The sequence below is a fragment of the Malaya genurostris genome, chromosome 1 (assembly GCF_030247185.1).
Source record: "Malaya genurostris strain Urasoe2022 chromosome 1, Malgen_1.1, whole genome shotgun sequence".
Taxonomy (NCBI): domain Eukaryota; kingdom Metazoa; phylum Arthropoda; class Insecta; order Diptera; family Culicidae; genus Malaya; species Malaya genurostris.
The window spans coordinates 55,177,610-55,196,223 of NC_080570.1; the positions used below are offsets into that span (position 1 = coordinate 55,177,610).

Genomic DNA, 18,614 nt, shown 5'->3' on the forward strand with positions numbered 1-18,614 from the left:
TTCAGCAAAGGCCTTTTCTAACATTTTCAACGTTTCGGAACACTTAAATCCATTTGCAACACAAAATTTGATGCACGCACGTTGTTCTAAGTTTTCATCCATTATAAAAATCGTTACACGAAAATTTTTCAACTTCTTTGTATAGACGCCAAACAAAAACTAATCGTACGATATGCGTCAAAATTTGACAGAATGTGTATAAAAGTGTTGCCAACGTTGAGAGGATAAAAGTTTACCGATTGGACAAGCGCGGGAATTTTAAAATGAAAATTCCTGTTCGTTTTTGATCATAAGGTATAATTGCCAACGTCACTCTTTCACACATGTTTTAAAACTTTATTTAGGCGATACGGACCGTAAATGGTCTGATCCAATTTGTCAATAAACAAACAAAAGAAATTTCTGTTTACAAACAGTACTGCTGAACTGTCAAAATGTGTTCATCCGATTGAGGTTAGCAGTGACGGTAAAAAACCTAACTGCTAACCTCAATCTGATGAACACATTTTGACAGTTCAGCAGTACTGTTTGTAAACAGAGATTTTTGTGTTTACCTGTTGACAAATTGGATGAGACCATTTACGGTCCATATCGCCTACATAGAGTTTAAAACATTTGTTCACGATTGGATACGGTTTGTTTTAGATATTTATTAAATAAAATTGACTAGCGGTAAAATGTAAAGATGATGATTGTTTGAGATGTGTTCTTCGATTTTTGTTTGAGCTTGTTTGTAAACAGTACCGCTGAATTGTCAAGGATGAATTCTTGTTCAGTTGTGACGTCACGATAAAAAATCTAATTAGGTTTTGCACGATGGTCACTCGAATGAACTACCGATGAACTGCCGATGAATCAAGTTCACCTTTTGACAGCTATCAGTGGTTTGCTTACAAATCTATCAACACGTATTCAAATTAGAATGAACGCAATGAACACATAAACAAACCACTGATAGCTGTCAAAATTGATTCATTTTGTTCATTTTTGTGAGGTTATGCCATGTTCGTGCAAAACACGTTTTGCACGATGACGACACAAATGAACTGCCGATGAATCAAGTTCATCTTTGACAGTTGCCGTGTACTTGTTTTGTTTTGCGACTGCAAGTTAAAAAATGAAAAATGACGAACAAGTGCCTGTTAAAAACGTATTCCACAGTGAAAAAAAACTAAAAAGGTTGCCCTGTATGTGTTTTCAGCATCAAGGAGCGATATTTGTATAAATCTATTTAGTGTGAGGCGACATTGCAATTGTTAAATTCATACGATAAACTTTTAAACTGTAAACAAACCACCGGCGGCTGCCAAAAAAAGTTCATTTTGTGAGGTTATGCCATGTTCATATAAAACCTAATTGGAAATGTAAAAAAAAACCACCGGTAAATATCAAACATGAACTTCATTCCTCACGAGTTCATTTGTGATGTCATCCTGCAAAACCTAATAAATGGTGATTTTTTAAAGATAAAGGTTTTTAGTTTCAAAAACAAACACAAAAAATTTGAGAAAATTGATGAAATCCTTATTGGAATCGATAGAACAATCAATATAATTTAATGTTTGAAAATGATTCCTTGCAAATGCTGGCCGCGGCTCCGCTTTAGATGGCCCAAAGTCTTGGCATTACATTCCTGTGGTGGAATTTGGCCTTTCTGTTTCAACAGACTTCGCAGCCGATTCTTAGTGTACAGAATCATTGCATGGCTAGTACTATGGATCCTACTGACACTAAGAATCCTTCCAGGTCGGGGCTCGAACAGACGACAGCTGGCTTGTAAGACCAGCGTCCTATGCATTGAACCGCCAACCCGGGACGATGGCCCATTCACAAGGTCTAATTTTGGCATACTCTCTTCAACATATCGGCCGGTATTTCACGAATATTGCCACCGGTCCATAATCTAAACCAAACAGTTACTTTTTTCGGGATGCATTGGTAGCTCTTTGTAATGCTTCTGGCTGGTCTTCAATCCAGATGCGGTAGTTTTGATTGTTGACGTATCCATTCAACCAGAAATGAGCTTCGTCGCTGAACACACTTTTTTGATAAAAAAAGTGGATCTTCCTCCAACTTTGCCAACGCCCATTCATGATTAAATGCTTGACCAAACGACGGTTCTTGATTGAATTAGATTCAACCAGCCAGGTCATTTTTCCAAAAATCTGTATTCGGCGCAAAAATCTATCTGTACCATATCGGTATCAGAATCTCGTCAACATAACTTCACGGAAATGTCACCAAAGCTCATTTTGGTGAGCAAAAAAAAGGTCTCGTAGCAACCTTTTCTCCTGCCTATCCATGCTATCAACGAAAATCGGTATTTATCTGTACGATCCGTGAATTATCGGTATTTTGGGAGTACATATCTGTATTGCGGTATAGAGGTCAAATATCTGTATAAATACCGATAATTCGGTATACCTGGTAACGTTGGATGGGGATGAAACAAGATTTACAATCAGAGATGCCAGGTAAAAATTTCAAATATCTGCAGACAGGATCTTTAAATCTGCAGTAAATCTGACTTGGCGAGCAAAAAAAAAAAGGTCGCGGAAATTTCAAAAGTCTGTAAATATAGACGAAAGTCTGCGAGAATTTCGAAAGTCTGCAAAAGTCTGCGATAATTTCAAAAGTCTGCACAACAAAAATGTCTGCAGCACTATGTTATATCCCAAATCTGCAGATTTACAGACAAATCTGCAGACCTGGCATCTCTGTTTACAATGACACAAGCAGAGATGCCAGATATTTTCATAGGAAATCTGTATTGCTTTGTATAAAAAATCTGTATTTGTCTGTATTCACTAATGAAAGGAAATTTCGGAAATAAAATGATGTTTAAAGATGTTATTCCATTAGATTATTGTTATAGAATTGCAGATGCAAGGAGCATTCCTTTATATCGTAAGTCCTTGCGCACTGACAAGAACATTCAACGACGAAATTTTATTGTTTTTGTTATCAACCACAATTGAATTGTAAATCCATATACTTTTTTCGTTTGAAAATGATGACTTGGAATTCAAACATGGAATTGAAACGCCCAATACGCAACGTCAAGTCAGGTCATACAACTTTTCAGTCTGACAATAAAGTTTCATGACGCCATGACTTCCTTGAACATCAGTTCAAATTGGTTTCAAATTATGATATAAATGTATTTCAGCGTTCATCATTAAACAGCTGCACGATAAAATTTTCATTTTAGTATTGGCAATCAAACACGCTCAGACGGAAAAGTTTCATTATTTCTTTCTTACTTTTTATAAATCTGTATAAATCTGTATTTAATTTGAGAAATCTGTATAAAATCTCTACTCTGTATTAAATCTGTATGCGCATGTAAAAATCTGTATAATACAGATAAATCTGTATAAATGGCATCTCTGGACACAAGACACAATTCACGAGTGATCTGTCAAAAACAGTGTTGCCGTTACGTCACAAATGAACTCGGGTTTATTCAGAGTGACGACAGCTGTTCGTTTGGAATGACAGCTACCAGTTCCAAACGAGCAAACGCTCTGTCAATTCAATGTAAAGCAAATCTGCAAATGGAATGATTTGAATTGTTGCCAACATTACGGATGAGAACTCGTCACTCTGGTTATAGGCACTCTATAGCTGCAACGATAAAACATCTAGCAGAAAATGTAAACAAACCATTGATAACAGTCAAACACGAACTTGATTCATCGCTGGATTATTCATGGCGTCATTTTGCAAAACAAAATTTCCAAACAATGAGGTATACACGGGTGAGGTTTGTGTAGAACCTAGTAGAACCGGAGAAAATGTGTATTTACTACAAAAAGTCTACTGGAACCCACATTGTTGATCTGCGAATTCAAGCTGTTTCCTACACTGACAACATTCGAACACGCATTCCGGCTTACTCCGCACAAGCATGACAGTTGCAAGGTTGATAAAGAGTAAGGCTAATAAACCAATAAATTGGGATTAGAAATCTTCAAATAAGACCCGCTCACGGAATCCCTGTTCCTGTTGCGTAGTTTAATCTGTAGCAAAGTAATTTTTCGTATGTTAATCACTGTAGAATGATAGTTTACTTAAAATGTTAGTAGTTAGTCGAACCCACGATTTGCATGCGAATTTTTTCTAATATTTGTTTCTCCCCTAAGAAAACACGAAAAGTACCTTCTTCAAGCTTGTGCAGCTTTCAAAAAATAATTTGTACAACCCAAGTCGTCAATCAAGTCTTGTATTTGCCCTTTATCTGCATGCTGGAGCAATTGTGAGGCTTGGCGATTACTTGGGAATAGTTTCGGTATTTTTTACTGCCCTATACTAGAAGAATAATCTCTTTAACACCCGCTATCCCAAACCCGTTGATTAACACTTCTTTTTCGGTTCTGCAACTATCAAAAACCGTTTCCGATCACTTCAAAATTTGTTGTTCCGCTCCGTCGTCAACTACAGGTGGCAGACGAATGTCCGAACGAGACATGACACGCATAGGTACCAGTGACCCCAGCAAACCACCTCTACCTTGCCCACCTGGACAGCAATTACTCAACAGCAAATCGGTTCCTGCACTGCACCACGTCGGCAACATTGGTAAGGAATAGTAGTGTTACAAAATGCCGGTTCGACCGTTTCTTGGAATGTCTCGAGAGACGGCTCTAGTCTCTAGTTTTTTTTTACTGTACAATGTCTCATATTGCTTTCATTATTCGATAAGACATTTGGTTTGTGTTTGTATTATATCCGTTTGACATATCATATCATCAATATATCGTTCTGCATTTAATGTGAAATAGCACGAGTTCAAGAACTAATATCGGGTTGCACTGCATACAATTATAGGATCCAATACAACACGCGTTTGTCGAAGAACAAGTTGCACAAGTTGATTCACAACCGTATCGTGAAGAACAAATCATTGATAGTTCCGTTTTCGTAGGTACTTCGGCTAATAAATCTCGTAGCATCCACAACCTTGCGGGAGGCAGTAGCCAGGACCAAGGGTTTTATCAAAATCTAAGTGTTTATCGCGCGCAGAATCAAAGCCATCCCAATTTGGGTGAAAGGTGAGGAATTGCGTTGCTTTCCACAGGGGTTCCTGTACTAATTCTAGCATTTCCTGTCTACTTCTAGACCCCCGATGCCCCTACAAACATCACTCAACTCCCCGGGTGCATCGATTAGCAGTGGAAACAGTCAGCAGCAATCAATTCTAAGCCGTCCAGCATCTGCCTATTTCAATAGCAATAACAATATCAATCCAAGCAGCGCCTTGTTGTTGACAACACCAACCAACTCGATGTCGTACGCAGCGATGCCTAATCAACAACAACAGCAGCAGCAACTTCCGCCATCGCATCACCAACAGCAACCTCTTAGCAGTAACATATCACATCTGAACCTCGGGGCAACCGGTTCCAATACGATGAACAATCGACTTCAGAAAATGCAACATCAACAACAGCAACAACAACAACAACAAATGGGCATGAATAACTTTGTGCGTGACTCGCAGGGACAGCAGAGTCTTCGATTGAATCAAATGATGGCTCCGTCAATGCCGAACATTGCACATTCCTTCCAGCAGCAACAGCCACCACAGCAACCTCACCAACATCCAACGCAACACCCAAGTGGTCTATCGGCTAGTCAGAGCATGCAAAACGTCAACATGATTGCTAGTGGTTTTGGATATCAAAACGGTAGTCCCATGATGTCCCCGCAGCTCTACCCAAGCGAGCAACAACAGCAGCAGCAACAACAACAACATGCCTCGCTACTTCGTGGTCAAGCGAAACTAGCAGAGATGAACGAGTTGATAAAACGGCGCAATCAGGTTGTGCCTCCACAGCAGCGTCCGCAAAATCCTGATTCTTCAATGATGCCATCCCCTTCAATGCCACAACAGCAGCAACAACAACATCATCAAGGCTACAGCGGTGCTAGTCCCCATCCCAGTACTCCACTAACCTCTCACAAACAGCTGCCGCCAACGACGGCTCCTAAGCCGCAGTTGCGTCCGGGTGCAACCGATCAAGAGCATCCACCACTTCCACCGACCAATACTCATCCTCTGTTCAAAACGGCACCCGCGAATGCTCCCCCCGTGAGTGCTTACAGTTCATCCGAGCCACCAAAGGTCGGCTTCTATCCAACGATGCCTCAGCAGTCGAAAAACATCGCCCCAGGGAACAATCCGTGGGAACGCGAAGAGAAGGAAAAGGAAACCGAGGTCCGTAAAGAACAGATACGGGCATGGCGCGATCAACAGATCGCTGAGTTACAAAATCTATCGCATCGATCGCCGCAGCAAGATGATCAACTACGCACTCTCATGCTCGAACGAGATTTTGAAAAACGCGCCATGGAGGAGGATGCCGATTTCGACAATGATTCGTCTCCGTACGGAAAAGATTCCACCGCAATCCATGAGGTGCTGAGACTGACGCAAGGCCACAATACTATTTCGGCGCCTTTAACAAAAATGAAACAAGTCGACGTTAAGACTTCGTCTGTTCAAAGCTCCGAAGTTGCCTCCAACGAAAGTCAACAACAACCGGTTAGTTCCGTAGCGAATACAATCGCTAGCTTTCAACAACAGGTCGCTTCGGCTAGTGCTTCTATTCAACCGAAGAGTATCCTCAAACACAACAATAGCACCCCGTCTTCTCCATCTAAGGGAGCAGCTAAATCAGCCAGTTTTGCACATCACGACAAGCAGCTCAATCTCAGTGAAATAACGATGAATAACACCAATGCAAACCAATTGATCACCCAAATGGGTGTGGACATGTCACATCTGAACCTTGGAGAACAGCATGTAGACGAAGAACCGATCGAACCGCAAACAACGATGAATGGTTACCTTCAGGACACAGCCAACAACAATCATGGCGCAGTTCCACCACCGCCGCCGCCAGAACGAAACAGTTCGTATGTCATTATGTCCCAGCAACAGCAAAAGATCAGAAGCAGTGCTACAAAACTTGCTTTTAACAGTAACGTTGCTACCTTGGATCACCAACAGCAGCAGCAGCAAAGTATTCTGACTAATAACAGCAACAACAACAACACTAACAACAACGGAAATGGCAACACTTTGGGAAGATATAGCAACAATCTTTTGGCAACTGCCCCTACTCAAACCGTGATGTCACCGAATTTTGGAACCCCGCCGATCAACAATGCCGGTAGTAATGTGGGAAACATTACCAATAACAATAACAACAACGTTTCCACACTTGGTGGCTCGTTCAGAGATAACAAGCGCGTTTCGTTCCACGATGAAGATGCTATTGCAGCAGCAAATATGGTGAATAATAACAACAACAACAACAACAACAACAGTAATACTAACACCGGCGGGGGATTCTTCTCCGGAAATACCAGCAACATTGGTAGCAGCTATACGGAAGCGGGACATCTGATCGGAAGCAGTGGCGCCGGCGAACAGGGAACACTGGGGACGATTATGGAGCGACCGGATCCGGATGTAAGTAACGCTGTTGCAATTAAATGTTTTATATGTACAAAGAAAACCGAGAAAGTTGGAAATCTGCTTCAGGTTCACAGTTCTTTAACCGTGCGTCTAAATTAGAATCATATTCAAAGGAAATTAGCTAAAGCGGTCCTTGTTTCTAGATTTGTGCGTTACCCTTTATTTCTCATCATTCATCCGATATGACAGAAGGAAAATGGGAAAAGAATTGAAGTAGAGTAAAAAGTTGAGTAAAGTAGAGTAAAAATAGAAGACAAATATAGCCTGCGACCAAAGACATCATATTAACAAGATATCCAGCTCTCACATTTCCCGAACATATCATTGGTAACATTCTTTTTTGCGAGCATGGCCCCCATGGTCCGCATCGAATCTCGTATATAGAAGTAGGAGAGAGAAATGTCAAATTCGTCAAAATAGCAGCACTGCGCACCCATACAATTGATATCAGCTGTTTTTCAAAGAAGGACGAATCTTACAAAAGTAAACAAATCGAGTTTCTCTCTCCTACCAATAAATTCTTCAAAATCCTACAATTTTGCCTAAAAAAATCGGATTCTACAAAAATCTCAATCTTAGTAATACAAAGAACTATAAAGGGCGAAACTGTCATTCCATTTGTTTACGAAAGTTTCGCCCTCCGTGTTCCATGCAAACAAACAGGGCGATACTTCAATTCCTAATAAGGAAGGGCGAAACTATTTGTTTTCTTTATTTTTGATAGTTTCCGAACCTTTTACTACTGGAAATAATAAATGAGACGATAAAATTACCCGAATATTTATCTTAGTCACGAAAACCAACTAATTTCACAAAAAATGCGCAAGGGCGTAACTTCATCATTCACACAGGAAGCATAAAAGTAAACAAATCGAAAAAGGGCGAAACTCTTTTTATGTTGATTTATTCAGTAGATATAGAAGGAAAGTGGTAAAATTTGCATACTTTTTAAAGATAAACGAACAGATCATCGACTAATCAAAAATTGATCTGAGAATAGACGATGATTTCTAAATACGATTTGAAACCAAAGTTGAAACATTCATCGATGTTTTTCTCCATTTGCTGTCAATGTTAGATTCGCCGTTCTTTGGAAAACAGCTGATATGATATGTTGAATGTGATTCCGTGCGATGGCGTTGCTGAACTGAAGATTGAAGTCGCTCCAAGCTGACAGGGTCTGCTGCGACAGAGCTTAGAGCTTTTATGAATATGATTCAGCTCGTTTTATAGTGGTCAAGTGACAATTAACCACAGTAGCGCTTCGAGAAATTTTAAAAATCCCATTAAAATTGCTCGGCAAGATTCATCCAAAAATATGTTTACCTAGAGACTGATCCTTCTCCAGTAGTTTTGAAACTCAGAGGAAGCTTATAACAGAACCTAACAACGCTGGCATATGTCGTCAGCATATTTATTACCAACAATATTAGAATCTTCAGGTACAGACAAACAGATTGAAAGCATTATAAATACTAAATTTTGCATTCTGAATACCATAAGCCAGTGGTTCCCAATTTTTTTTATATAAGAACAATGATAGTTCTCAGTATCTGTTCGCTTGAAATATATTTACTCCTTTAGAAAATTACAATTCCAATCAAATCAACGGAAATTGACACAAAGGTTTGGGGCAACACAACATCATGTACTGCTAGAAACAAATTCCTACATTAAGAAGTTGTGCATGAAAATAATTGGCGGCTCCTCAAAAAATGCGTCGCTGATTTAATCCCTATTCACACTAAGCCGTGACGTATCCGGAACGGGACCGCAACGTGCCGGAACTTATTTGTAAAATATTCTCATCATACCGTGCGCTTTCCGTGTCGCTGCCGTTTGCTGTTAGTAACATACACAATCTTTGCATTTGATGTTTTTCTGTTCCTCACAAGAATGACACATTTTTCCAACGAAGAATTGGCCGTAATTGCAATTGCTCTGAATGATGAAGATAATCAGCAGTTTAAAAACAGAAAAAAGAAGGAAGATTTGGGTGCATGAACTTTGGCGAAAAATAGCAGTTGAGGGTGAATTCACCACCTCATATAAGCAGCTTGTGAATGACGAGATCAAGGAATATTTCCGAATGTCAAAGGCCTGTTTCAACTCGCTGTTTAGTAAAATTCTTCCCTATCTTAAAAAGCATGACACTACATTCCGATTAGTTGTGACTCCCCGGGAGACACTGGCGGTTCGTTTAAGATATTTTCATTGATTTGTTAACAAGATTTCTTTGTAAATGTCGTGTAATTACCAAAAAATTATCGACGATGTAATGCCGAAACCAACAGAAATGGAAAGAAGATTGCTATCGATTTTTGTGAAACTTCCCTCTGTGTCTTGGAGCGTTGGATGGAAAGAATGTGACAATTCAAGGACCTGAGTCAACCCATGCTTTGACCGTTCTTCGGACGTGTGTCGATGCAGACACGGGTACGACACGGCCTAGTGAGAATAGCGCTTAATGCAGCTCCATATTCTCACTAGACCGTGTCGTACCCGTGTCTGTATCGACACACGTCCGAAGCACGGCCAAAGCATGCGTTAACTCAAAGACACTGTTGGCAGGTACTTAAATTGTCACATGCTTTCCATTCATGACTCCAAGACACAGCAGGAAATTCCACATAGTGTAGAAATCGTTAGCAATCTTTTTCCACATATCTTCTGTTGGTTTCGGCATTGCATCGTCGATAAATTTTTCGGTAATTACACGACATATCTCGTGAACAATCTGGTGGACAGTACTTGCCACAAGTCTGTAACTAAATGCTCTGTGTTTTTGCGTGTCTCCTATTGCTAAATATCTGAAATCATGAGACGAACACAAACTATTAACCATCTCAATGATCGTTATACAATTTTTGGTTGGAGGTTTATTGGCATTTACAAAGAAATCTTGTTAACAAATTAATGGAAATATCTTAAACAAACTGCCAGTCTCTCTCGGGGGGTCACTGCTAATCGGAATGTAATGTCATGCTTTTTAAGATACGGATGAATTTTACACAACAGCGAGTTGAAACAGGCTTCTGACATTCGGAAATATTCCTTGATCTCGTCATTCACAAGCTGCTTATAGAAGGTGGTGAATTCACCCTCAACTGCTCTTTTTCGCCAAAGTTCATGCACCCAAATCTTCTTTCTGATTTGTTCTTAAACTGCTGATTATCTTCGTCATTCAGAGCAATTGAAATTACGGCCAATTCTTCGTTGGAAACATGTGCCGTTTTCGTGAGGAACAGAAAAACATCAAACGCAACGATTGTGTATGTTACTAATAGCAACGGCAGCGACACGCATAGTGCCCGGTATAATGAGAATATTTTACAAATAAATCCCGGCACGTTGCTGACACGATCCGGTCCCGTTCCGGATACGTCACGGTGTAGTGTGAATAGCGCTTTACACAGATCTTTCCTTCACTTTCGATATAATCAACCACAACAACATCACAAGTTTGGATTCAGTTTGAACATTTTTCGTTAGTTACAGTCATACCTCAAGAATCGTCGTTTAGAAGATAAAATTGACGATCACACTTCCGAAGATTTCCTCGCATCATCCGAAATGCCACAGGGAAGTCATCTTGGACCGTTAATATTTTTACTGTACTCCAATGATGTTAGTTTCGCTCTGGAAGGTCCTCGCTTATCGTTTGCTGATGATTCAAGATCATCCACATCATCCGGAACTTAGAAGACGCAGCCTTTTTCCAGCGGAAATTGTTAATTTTCGCAGAGTGATGTAAAATTAATCGTGTGGTAGTAAATCCCGACAAGTGCTGGACAATTACGTTCACGAGGAAAAAAGTACCATTTCATTTCGAATACTTTCTGGGTGCATCCTTGATTGGAAGATCGACTAGTGTTCAGGATCTTGGCGTTCATCTCGATGAACAACTTAATATTAAGCAATAATGCTTTAATTCATCAATATTGATGAGGATTCTATTCGGACGGCAATCGTTTGTATGAAGGCTTCTACCTCATCTGGCCCTGACGGCTTACCGATAGTTATTTTGAAAAAAATGCTCGACTGGAAATCTTCTTTTATGTTCCCAGTGTATAACAAAGGTGAAAAAAAAGATGTGAACAATTACCGTGACATCACATCGCTTAGTATACGTCTCCACATAACTCGGTCCATGGCTGCTCATCGCCAGCCACTCAAGGCACGGATGCTTCGTAGATCACCTTCCACTTGATCGATCCATCTTGCTCGCTGCTCCCCTCTTCTTCTTGTACCAGTCGGATTAGATTCAAGAACCATTTTCACTGGGCTGTCGTCCGACATCCTTATGACATGCCCAGCCCATCGTGGATGTCCGATTTTAGCTGTCCGTACGATGGGTGGTTCTCCTAGCAGCTGTTGCAATTCGTGATTCATACGCTGTCTCCACGTTACGTCTTCCATCTGCACTCCGCCATAGATGGTCTTTAGTACCTTTTTTTCGAAAACACTAAGGGTGCGTTGGTCCTCTGCCAACATAGTCCAGGTCTCGTGGCCATAGAGAACAACCGGTCTAATGAGCGTTTTGTAGATGGTCAATTTCGTACGGTGGCGTACTTTTTTCGATCGAAGGGATTTTCTGAGTCCAAAGTACGCACGATTTCCTACCAAAATACGTCTCTGAATTTCTCTGCTGGTGTCATTATCGGCAGTCACCTATGAGCTCAAATACACGAACTCGTCAACCACCTTGATATCGTCACCGTCTATCAATATTCGTGGTGGTGTTTCTTCTCTAGAGCATCTTCCTCTCATGTATTCTGTTTTTGACGCATTTATGGCCAGTCCGATACGCCTAGTTTCAGCTTTCAGTTCGATGTATGCTTCCATCATCTTCTCAAGGTTAAGTGTCACAATATCAATAACATCAGCGAAGCCAAAAAGTTGTACGGACTTTCGGAAGATCGTGCCACTTGTGTCGATCCTCGCTCTTCGATTCACACCTTCCAAAGAAATATTGAACAAGATACAAGAGAGTCCATCATCTTGCCATAGTCCTCGGAAATTCGAAGGGACTTGAGAGCGTCCCAGATACTCGGACGTAGCACATCACTCTCTCCATCGTTGCTTTTACCAATCGCGTCAGTTTATCTGGAAAACCGTATTCGTGCATGATCTGCCATAGCTGTTCTCGATCGATTGTGTCGTATGCCGCTTTGAAGTCAATGAATAGATGATGCGTGGATACGTTGTATTCACGACACTTCTGGAGTACTTGTCTTATCGCGAATATGTGATCCGTAGTGGCGCGGGCTCCAGTAAATCCCGCTTGGTACGGCCCTACGAATTCCTTAGCTATTGGTGATAGACGACGGCAAAGGATTTGGGAGAGTACCTTGTAGGCGGCGTTCAGCAATGTGATTGCGCGGTAATTGCAACAATCTAGCTTATCGCCCTTTTTTGTAGACGGGACATACCACTCCATCCATCCATTCCTGTGGTAGAATCTTCTCCTCCCAAATCTTAGAAATTATCCAGTGCAGCGCTCTAGCCAGTGCCTCTCCTCCATGTTTGAGCAGCTCACCTGGTAACCGATCAGTACCCGCGGCTTTGTTGTTCCTCAGCTTGCCGATCTCCTCACTTATCTCCGACAGATCGACGTTGTTGGGAATCTGTCGTCGGCTGTGCGTGCATCCAGATTGATTCCTGTGTCGTTATCTGTATCCTGCGCTTCGTCATTCAGATGCTCGTCATAGTACTGCTTTCACCTGTCAATCACTTCACATTCGTTAGTGAGAAGGTTACCACTGGTATCTCTACATATTTCGGTTCGTGTGTCATTTGCGCGGTACAGCTGTTCCATCACTTCGCGATCTTGATCTTCCTGGTGGCGCTTTTTCTTCCGGAAACCCGTGTTCTGTCTGTTCCGCGCTAGTCTGTATCGTTCCTTGTTCGCTCTAGTGCGGTGTTGTAGCATCCTCGCCCTTGCTGCATATTTCTCTTCGACCAACTGCTGACATTCGCCGTCAAACTAGTCATTTCTTCGATTCGATAACCTCGTGTCTAGTACGGTTGCAGCAGTGCTACTCACGGCTGACCTTATATTCCTCCAGCCATCTTCAAAAGTCGCCGCGCCAAACTGATCCTCCGTTGGTAGCACTAGCACTCCAGTTGTTGCGCGTATTCCTCTGCAGTCGAACGCTACGTAGCTGCTCGAGATTCCTGTGCGACGAGTGTTGTGCACCGTCGATAGTTTTGAGCCCATACCAACCACAAGAAGATTGTGACCAGAATGAATGTAGGCACTGAGGTCACGCGCTGGCGCATTTTGCCCAACACTACGAATCCCGTTCCTAAAACACTGGTTGTGCCACAGCTCTGATAGAAGGTAGTCGCTCGATGTCCGCTTTTCCACACTTTCTGTCCCATCCAACAAAGTTCCTGCAGTGATACGACATCGTGATGTTCCAGTTTATCTACCTTGACTCGACACATTCCTCTTCGTCTTCGATTTGATATGATACTTTCACTTCCGGAAGAAGTGATGATAGTTATGAAGCGAATGCTTTGAGATTGTTGTTTCTTTCTTAGATCGACAAGCATCAATTTTTTTTTATTTTAGAATTTCATTCTTTTTTGATACAATCAGTATCTTAGAAGAATATCGTAAATGTTGTTAGAAGGAATTGTTTTCAAGACAGGGAACTTCATCCGTATTTTGTTATTTTAAATTTTTGACATAGTGTCTTTCTTGATAGCAGGCATTTTTTGAAGTATATAGGTTAACTAGGCTAAATTATTCTTCAAATAGACTTCTACTTCGAACAAATCGTTAGAACAAATTATTCTCGGATTCGTTTCCTAGTGCAGCATTAAAAAATACTGATTTAGTGATTTACTCTTGTAAAGATCTAATAAAAGTCATTTTCATTGATTCAAAATAGACGAAAATGACGAAACTAATACCGTTTTGGTTTTTGAACCTACATGCGGGCGACTCTGACTCCGAGTGAAACGAACACGTGGTATGCGCCCTAAACAATAACTCATAAAAAAAAAAGAAAAGAATAAACAAACTCGCATGGACGCGATTGAAGTCCGACCCCAGGTTGATAAAACAAACATCTCAAAAGTTGTTTGGGCGACTCTGGGTCAGCTTACGGGATGCTCTGATTAATGTCACTCTTTGCTCTGCTTTCAAGTTATGAGAATGAGATCCATTTCCAATTTAAACTTTTGATCCGAAAAGAGTAAAAGCACATGAGATACCCAAGATCTATCGCACAACACAGTGGGACGTGCCACTTGAGCCAATTAGTTATGATTCCTGATAAGTGTATGTCCGTTTTGTGACAGTATCAGCCACACAAGAAGATCTGTTTCAGTTATAATTTGCTGCAGCTCGTCTAACAAACCGGATCAGATAATTAATTTAAAACTTGAATGATAATTTATCTAGTTTTAGTGATCTTTTTTTAAAACAACTCTAAATTGTTTTTATCAATATTACAAAAAAATATCAAATTTTTCAACGAGAACTTATCCGTGCAATGCAATAGCAAAACCATAAAATTGCTCGGCCAACCATAATGCTAGTTGCTGAAGAATTCCACGAGTAGCATCACTGTTGTCAAAATGAGTGATTTTATTTTATAGCATACTCTCCATTCGCCATAAACTCAAAGGTGTCCACGCTTTATCGTATCTCTTTACTGTTCGCAGCGCTTCATCGATGAAACCATGCCAGCCATGCTGCACACGCCAACCACCCCCGATGCGGAGAGCTGGAACATGCAAGTGCAAGCAACGCCCGGTGTAATCGGGGCTCAGGAAGTTTACCGGTACGTTGGATTCAAAATGAGAAATGCAATAATACAAAAACAATTTTCCACTTTATTTTTCGTGTTTTTCTTGCAATAGTGATCCTCGTACCCGCCGGTTAGCCGAGCAGCAGCAGAAGCAAAAATCTGAACCCGTCCCGGAGAAGCTGTCCTTCAAGGAGAAGATGAAAATGTTTGCACTGGAGTCGGGCGAAAACAACACCCCGAAGGATAAGTTGAAAATTTCCCGTGCTCAACGAGACATTGACGCAGTTCACTGATGTGGATCGAAAAACAGAATGACACGGGTGGGAAAAGAAACACCGTCGTAGAAACGCTAGCTTGTAGAGAACACTTCCTCCCTTCTTTCCCCTCAGCTGGGATAGGCTGGTGCGAAACGAATCGGTATTAAGTGGTTAGTATTAGACGAAGGGATAAACTGTTTTTGTTTGTTTTAGTATTTAACCGAAAGTGAAAAGTTGATTTTATACGTTTTATGACACTTTCTGCGGTGATCGCGGAAATCGATCGTCCTGTATAGATTTAGCCGAATCGAAAACAAGGATTTGAGTATGCTAGGAATCACTAATTGTTATTACTTTTTTAGAGGTGTATAATCAAAGTGTAAAATTAAAGGTCTACTTGCTGAAGGATTACTGTGTACGCAAAAGCTACATCATTACAATGTAGTTAAAGAAAAATAATACTTTTTAGAAATATGTTGCCTGCTACATACAAATGAAGAAGAAAAAAAACAAACCCCTGGATTAAGACAAAGCTTTGAAATGATAACGTCACTAGAGGAACCCATTGGACCAAAAAAAACAAGATATATATTCAATCGTATAACTTTTCTAGACAGTTGTATATTTTAAGCAAGAACATTAACTAGAGACAAGTTAGAGAGCGATTAATTATTAGATTTTATTCCCGGATTACAGATGTAGCAAACAAACTGTGGTAATGAGCGGATCAAGTTCGGAGCGTAGCCCCCTTTTACTCTACAAAACAAATGTTGAAATAATTCGTATCGAAGTGTCCTATTTTTAACTAGAGTGTTAGCTATTTTGTATCGAAACTGATTCAAAGAAGTGACCTAAATCCGTTGGTGCGGATAACAAAACCGTACGTAGAAAACAACAACAACAACAACAACAACAGCAAAATGTTAATTATATCCTGTCATTGTGAGGAATTGACGCAAGAATAACCGAATCATTACTGATTATCAATGGTAGCCCAAGATATTTGGTCAATTTTGCCTCCCAACACTTTATTACATAGTTAATATTTACTAATTCAACCTGCTAGAATAGGTGGACACGCCAGGGTGGTTTGTAGAAATAGACGAAGTCGTATGATTGCACATTTGATACATGTTTACACTTAGTAAATCATTGTATAGCGATGTTATCGAAAAACAAAATTAACTTGTTTCCCATCATTGCATTTCACAGACTAGACTAGCAAATGAGCGACTATTTAAGTGAGAACACACACGGGCAAAACATTAGGATTTAAAAAATAAGAAGTAAGGTACGATCGAAGTCTAGAGACGTGAAAATTATTAGGCAGCGACAGGAATGTTAGGCAGGTATGATTTTATTTGTTAACACTTTTTTTTAGAATATTGCTGAAATTGAAACTTTACATATGAAACATATACGAGTCTAATAGTGGATAGATTCTGTAATTTTTATCAAATAACCTTATTCCAGATTAAGAACGGAGAAGGTGGTAAATAGCATAACCAGCATTTCACGAACAATACAAGTTTTTAAAACTCCACAGATCTAGCGAAACTGAATCCTCCTCCGATAGTACGAGATTTGTTGATGAAGAATATAATACAGCAAGCAAACACATACACATAGAAATGGCATAGTCGGTAGTAGCAAAACAAACTTAGTACATTTTCAAGTAAAACATATTTCTCAGATAGTAGCTTATAATTATTACTCATATAGTAGAATTTTATTAAGAAAACAATACACACCCTAACTAACATTCACTTTATCGGGAAATACATCAAACATTTAAATGTTACCTGATTGTTTTACTGCTTCCGAAACTTCGTCTGTTTCTTTGATTAACAACACTTTCTATTGTGACTCAGTTTCTCTCATTCGATCGATGATAACCAGTCTTTTCATGCATAGAACCGAGTTTGCACCGGATACATGTAGCGAGCCGTCACAATTTCTTTCATCCATACTTATTCCTGCGTTTTACCTTTTTTTATATATATAAAAAATAGGTATAGAATTCGCTCAAACTTTCGAAAAATTTTCCGAGGCCCGGAGGGCCGAATGTCATATACCAATCGATTCAGCTCGACGAACTGAGCAAATGTCTGTGTGTGTGTGTGTGTCTGTATGTGTGTTGTCAACTAAGAGGTCGAGATCTCAGAGATGGCTGGACCGATTTTGATCAAACTAGTCGCAAATGAAAGGTCTCTCCGTCACCCAGAACGCTATTGAATGGTTTTGAGATCGAATGTTTACTTTTTGAGTTATACAGTTATAAATTTTCAGTTTTTTGACAGTATCTGTCACATTTGACCTTGAAAACAGAATATGTTTCCAGACTTAGATTTCGCCCGGTAATACCTATCCAACAAGCCATAGATTGTTAAAATCCGTCCATTTTTAACGGAGATATCGATATTTTTGTGTAAGCCTTATTCCAGTAGAAGGAATTTTGAGCGCTGTATGAAAAAGCAATGCTTGGGAGCAACATGAAACACGATTTTTTATACTGTTACATATAATTGTTTCTAAGTACCAAAAAGACTGTGTACAGCATCCTTTTTTATGACAATTTGCCTCGGACTAATTTTAGCACGGTTCATTTTTGGCAACATAATCTTTCGAATATGGCATATGTAAACCAGATGATACCAGCATTATCGAGTTGGAAGTAATTCCATAATTATATTGATTTAAACTATTTACAGCAATAAATGCTGGAAGAACATGACTTCCATATACCATACGACTCAGTTCGTCGAGATCAGCAAATGCGTGTGTGACAAATAATTTCACTCAATTTTCTCGGAGATGGTTAAACCGTTTTCTACAAACTCAGATTCATATGAAAAGTCGTATACTCCCAAACAAGGTTCCTGAATTACGTTTGGATCCGACTTCTGATTGCGGAACCACAGGATGATATGTGAAACGAAATTAAAATAATACAATTAATTTTTCTCGTAGATGGCTGAACCGATCTAAGATTCAAATGAAATCTAAGAATCATCTATGATTCAAATGAGAGGTCTTAAAATCCTATAAAACCTCTTACTTTTTAGTCAGATCCGACTTCTGGTTTAGAAAATGCAGGGTGATTAGTAT

The 18,614-nt window shown here is 40.0% G+C and overlaps 1 protein-coding gene across 12 annotated transcripts in view; it reads left to right on the top strand.

Moving 5' to 3' along the window:
• The window catches only part of LOC131439920 (afadin), a 225,740-nt gene extending 208,433 nt beyond the window's left edge, over positions 1 to 17,307 (top strand). For 8 of the 12 annotated variants that reach the window (XM_058611044.1, XM_058611036.1, XM_058611052.1 and 5 more), the window contains 5 exons: positions 4,444 to 4,581; positions 4,928 to 5,054; positions 5,122 to 7,480; positions 15,164 to 15,282; positions 15,362 to 17,307. In XM_058611044.1, coding sequence (XP_058467027.1) covers positions 4,444 to 4,581; positions 4,928 to 5,054; positions 5,122 to 7,480; positions 15,164 to 15,282; positions 15,362 to 15,542 — 2,924 coding nt within the window. In that variant the 3' untranslated portion in view covers positions 15,543 to 17,307. Of the gene's footprint in view, positions 1 to 4,443; positions 4,582 to 4,927; positions 5,055 to 5,121; positions 7,481 to 15,163; positions 15,283 to 15,361 lie in introns of those variants that run through there. The other 4 variants (XM_058611089.1, XM_058611085.1, XM_058611060.1 and 1 more) reach the window with 3 other exon arrangements.
• Positions 17,308 to 18,614: the final 1,307 nt, after the last annotated feature.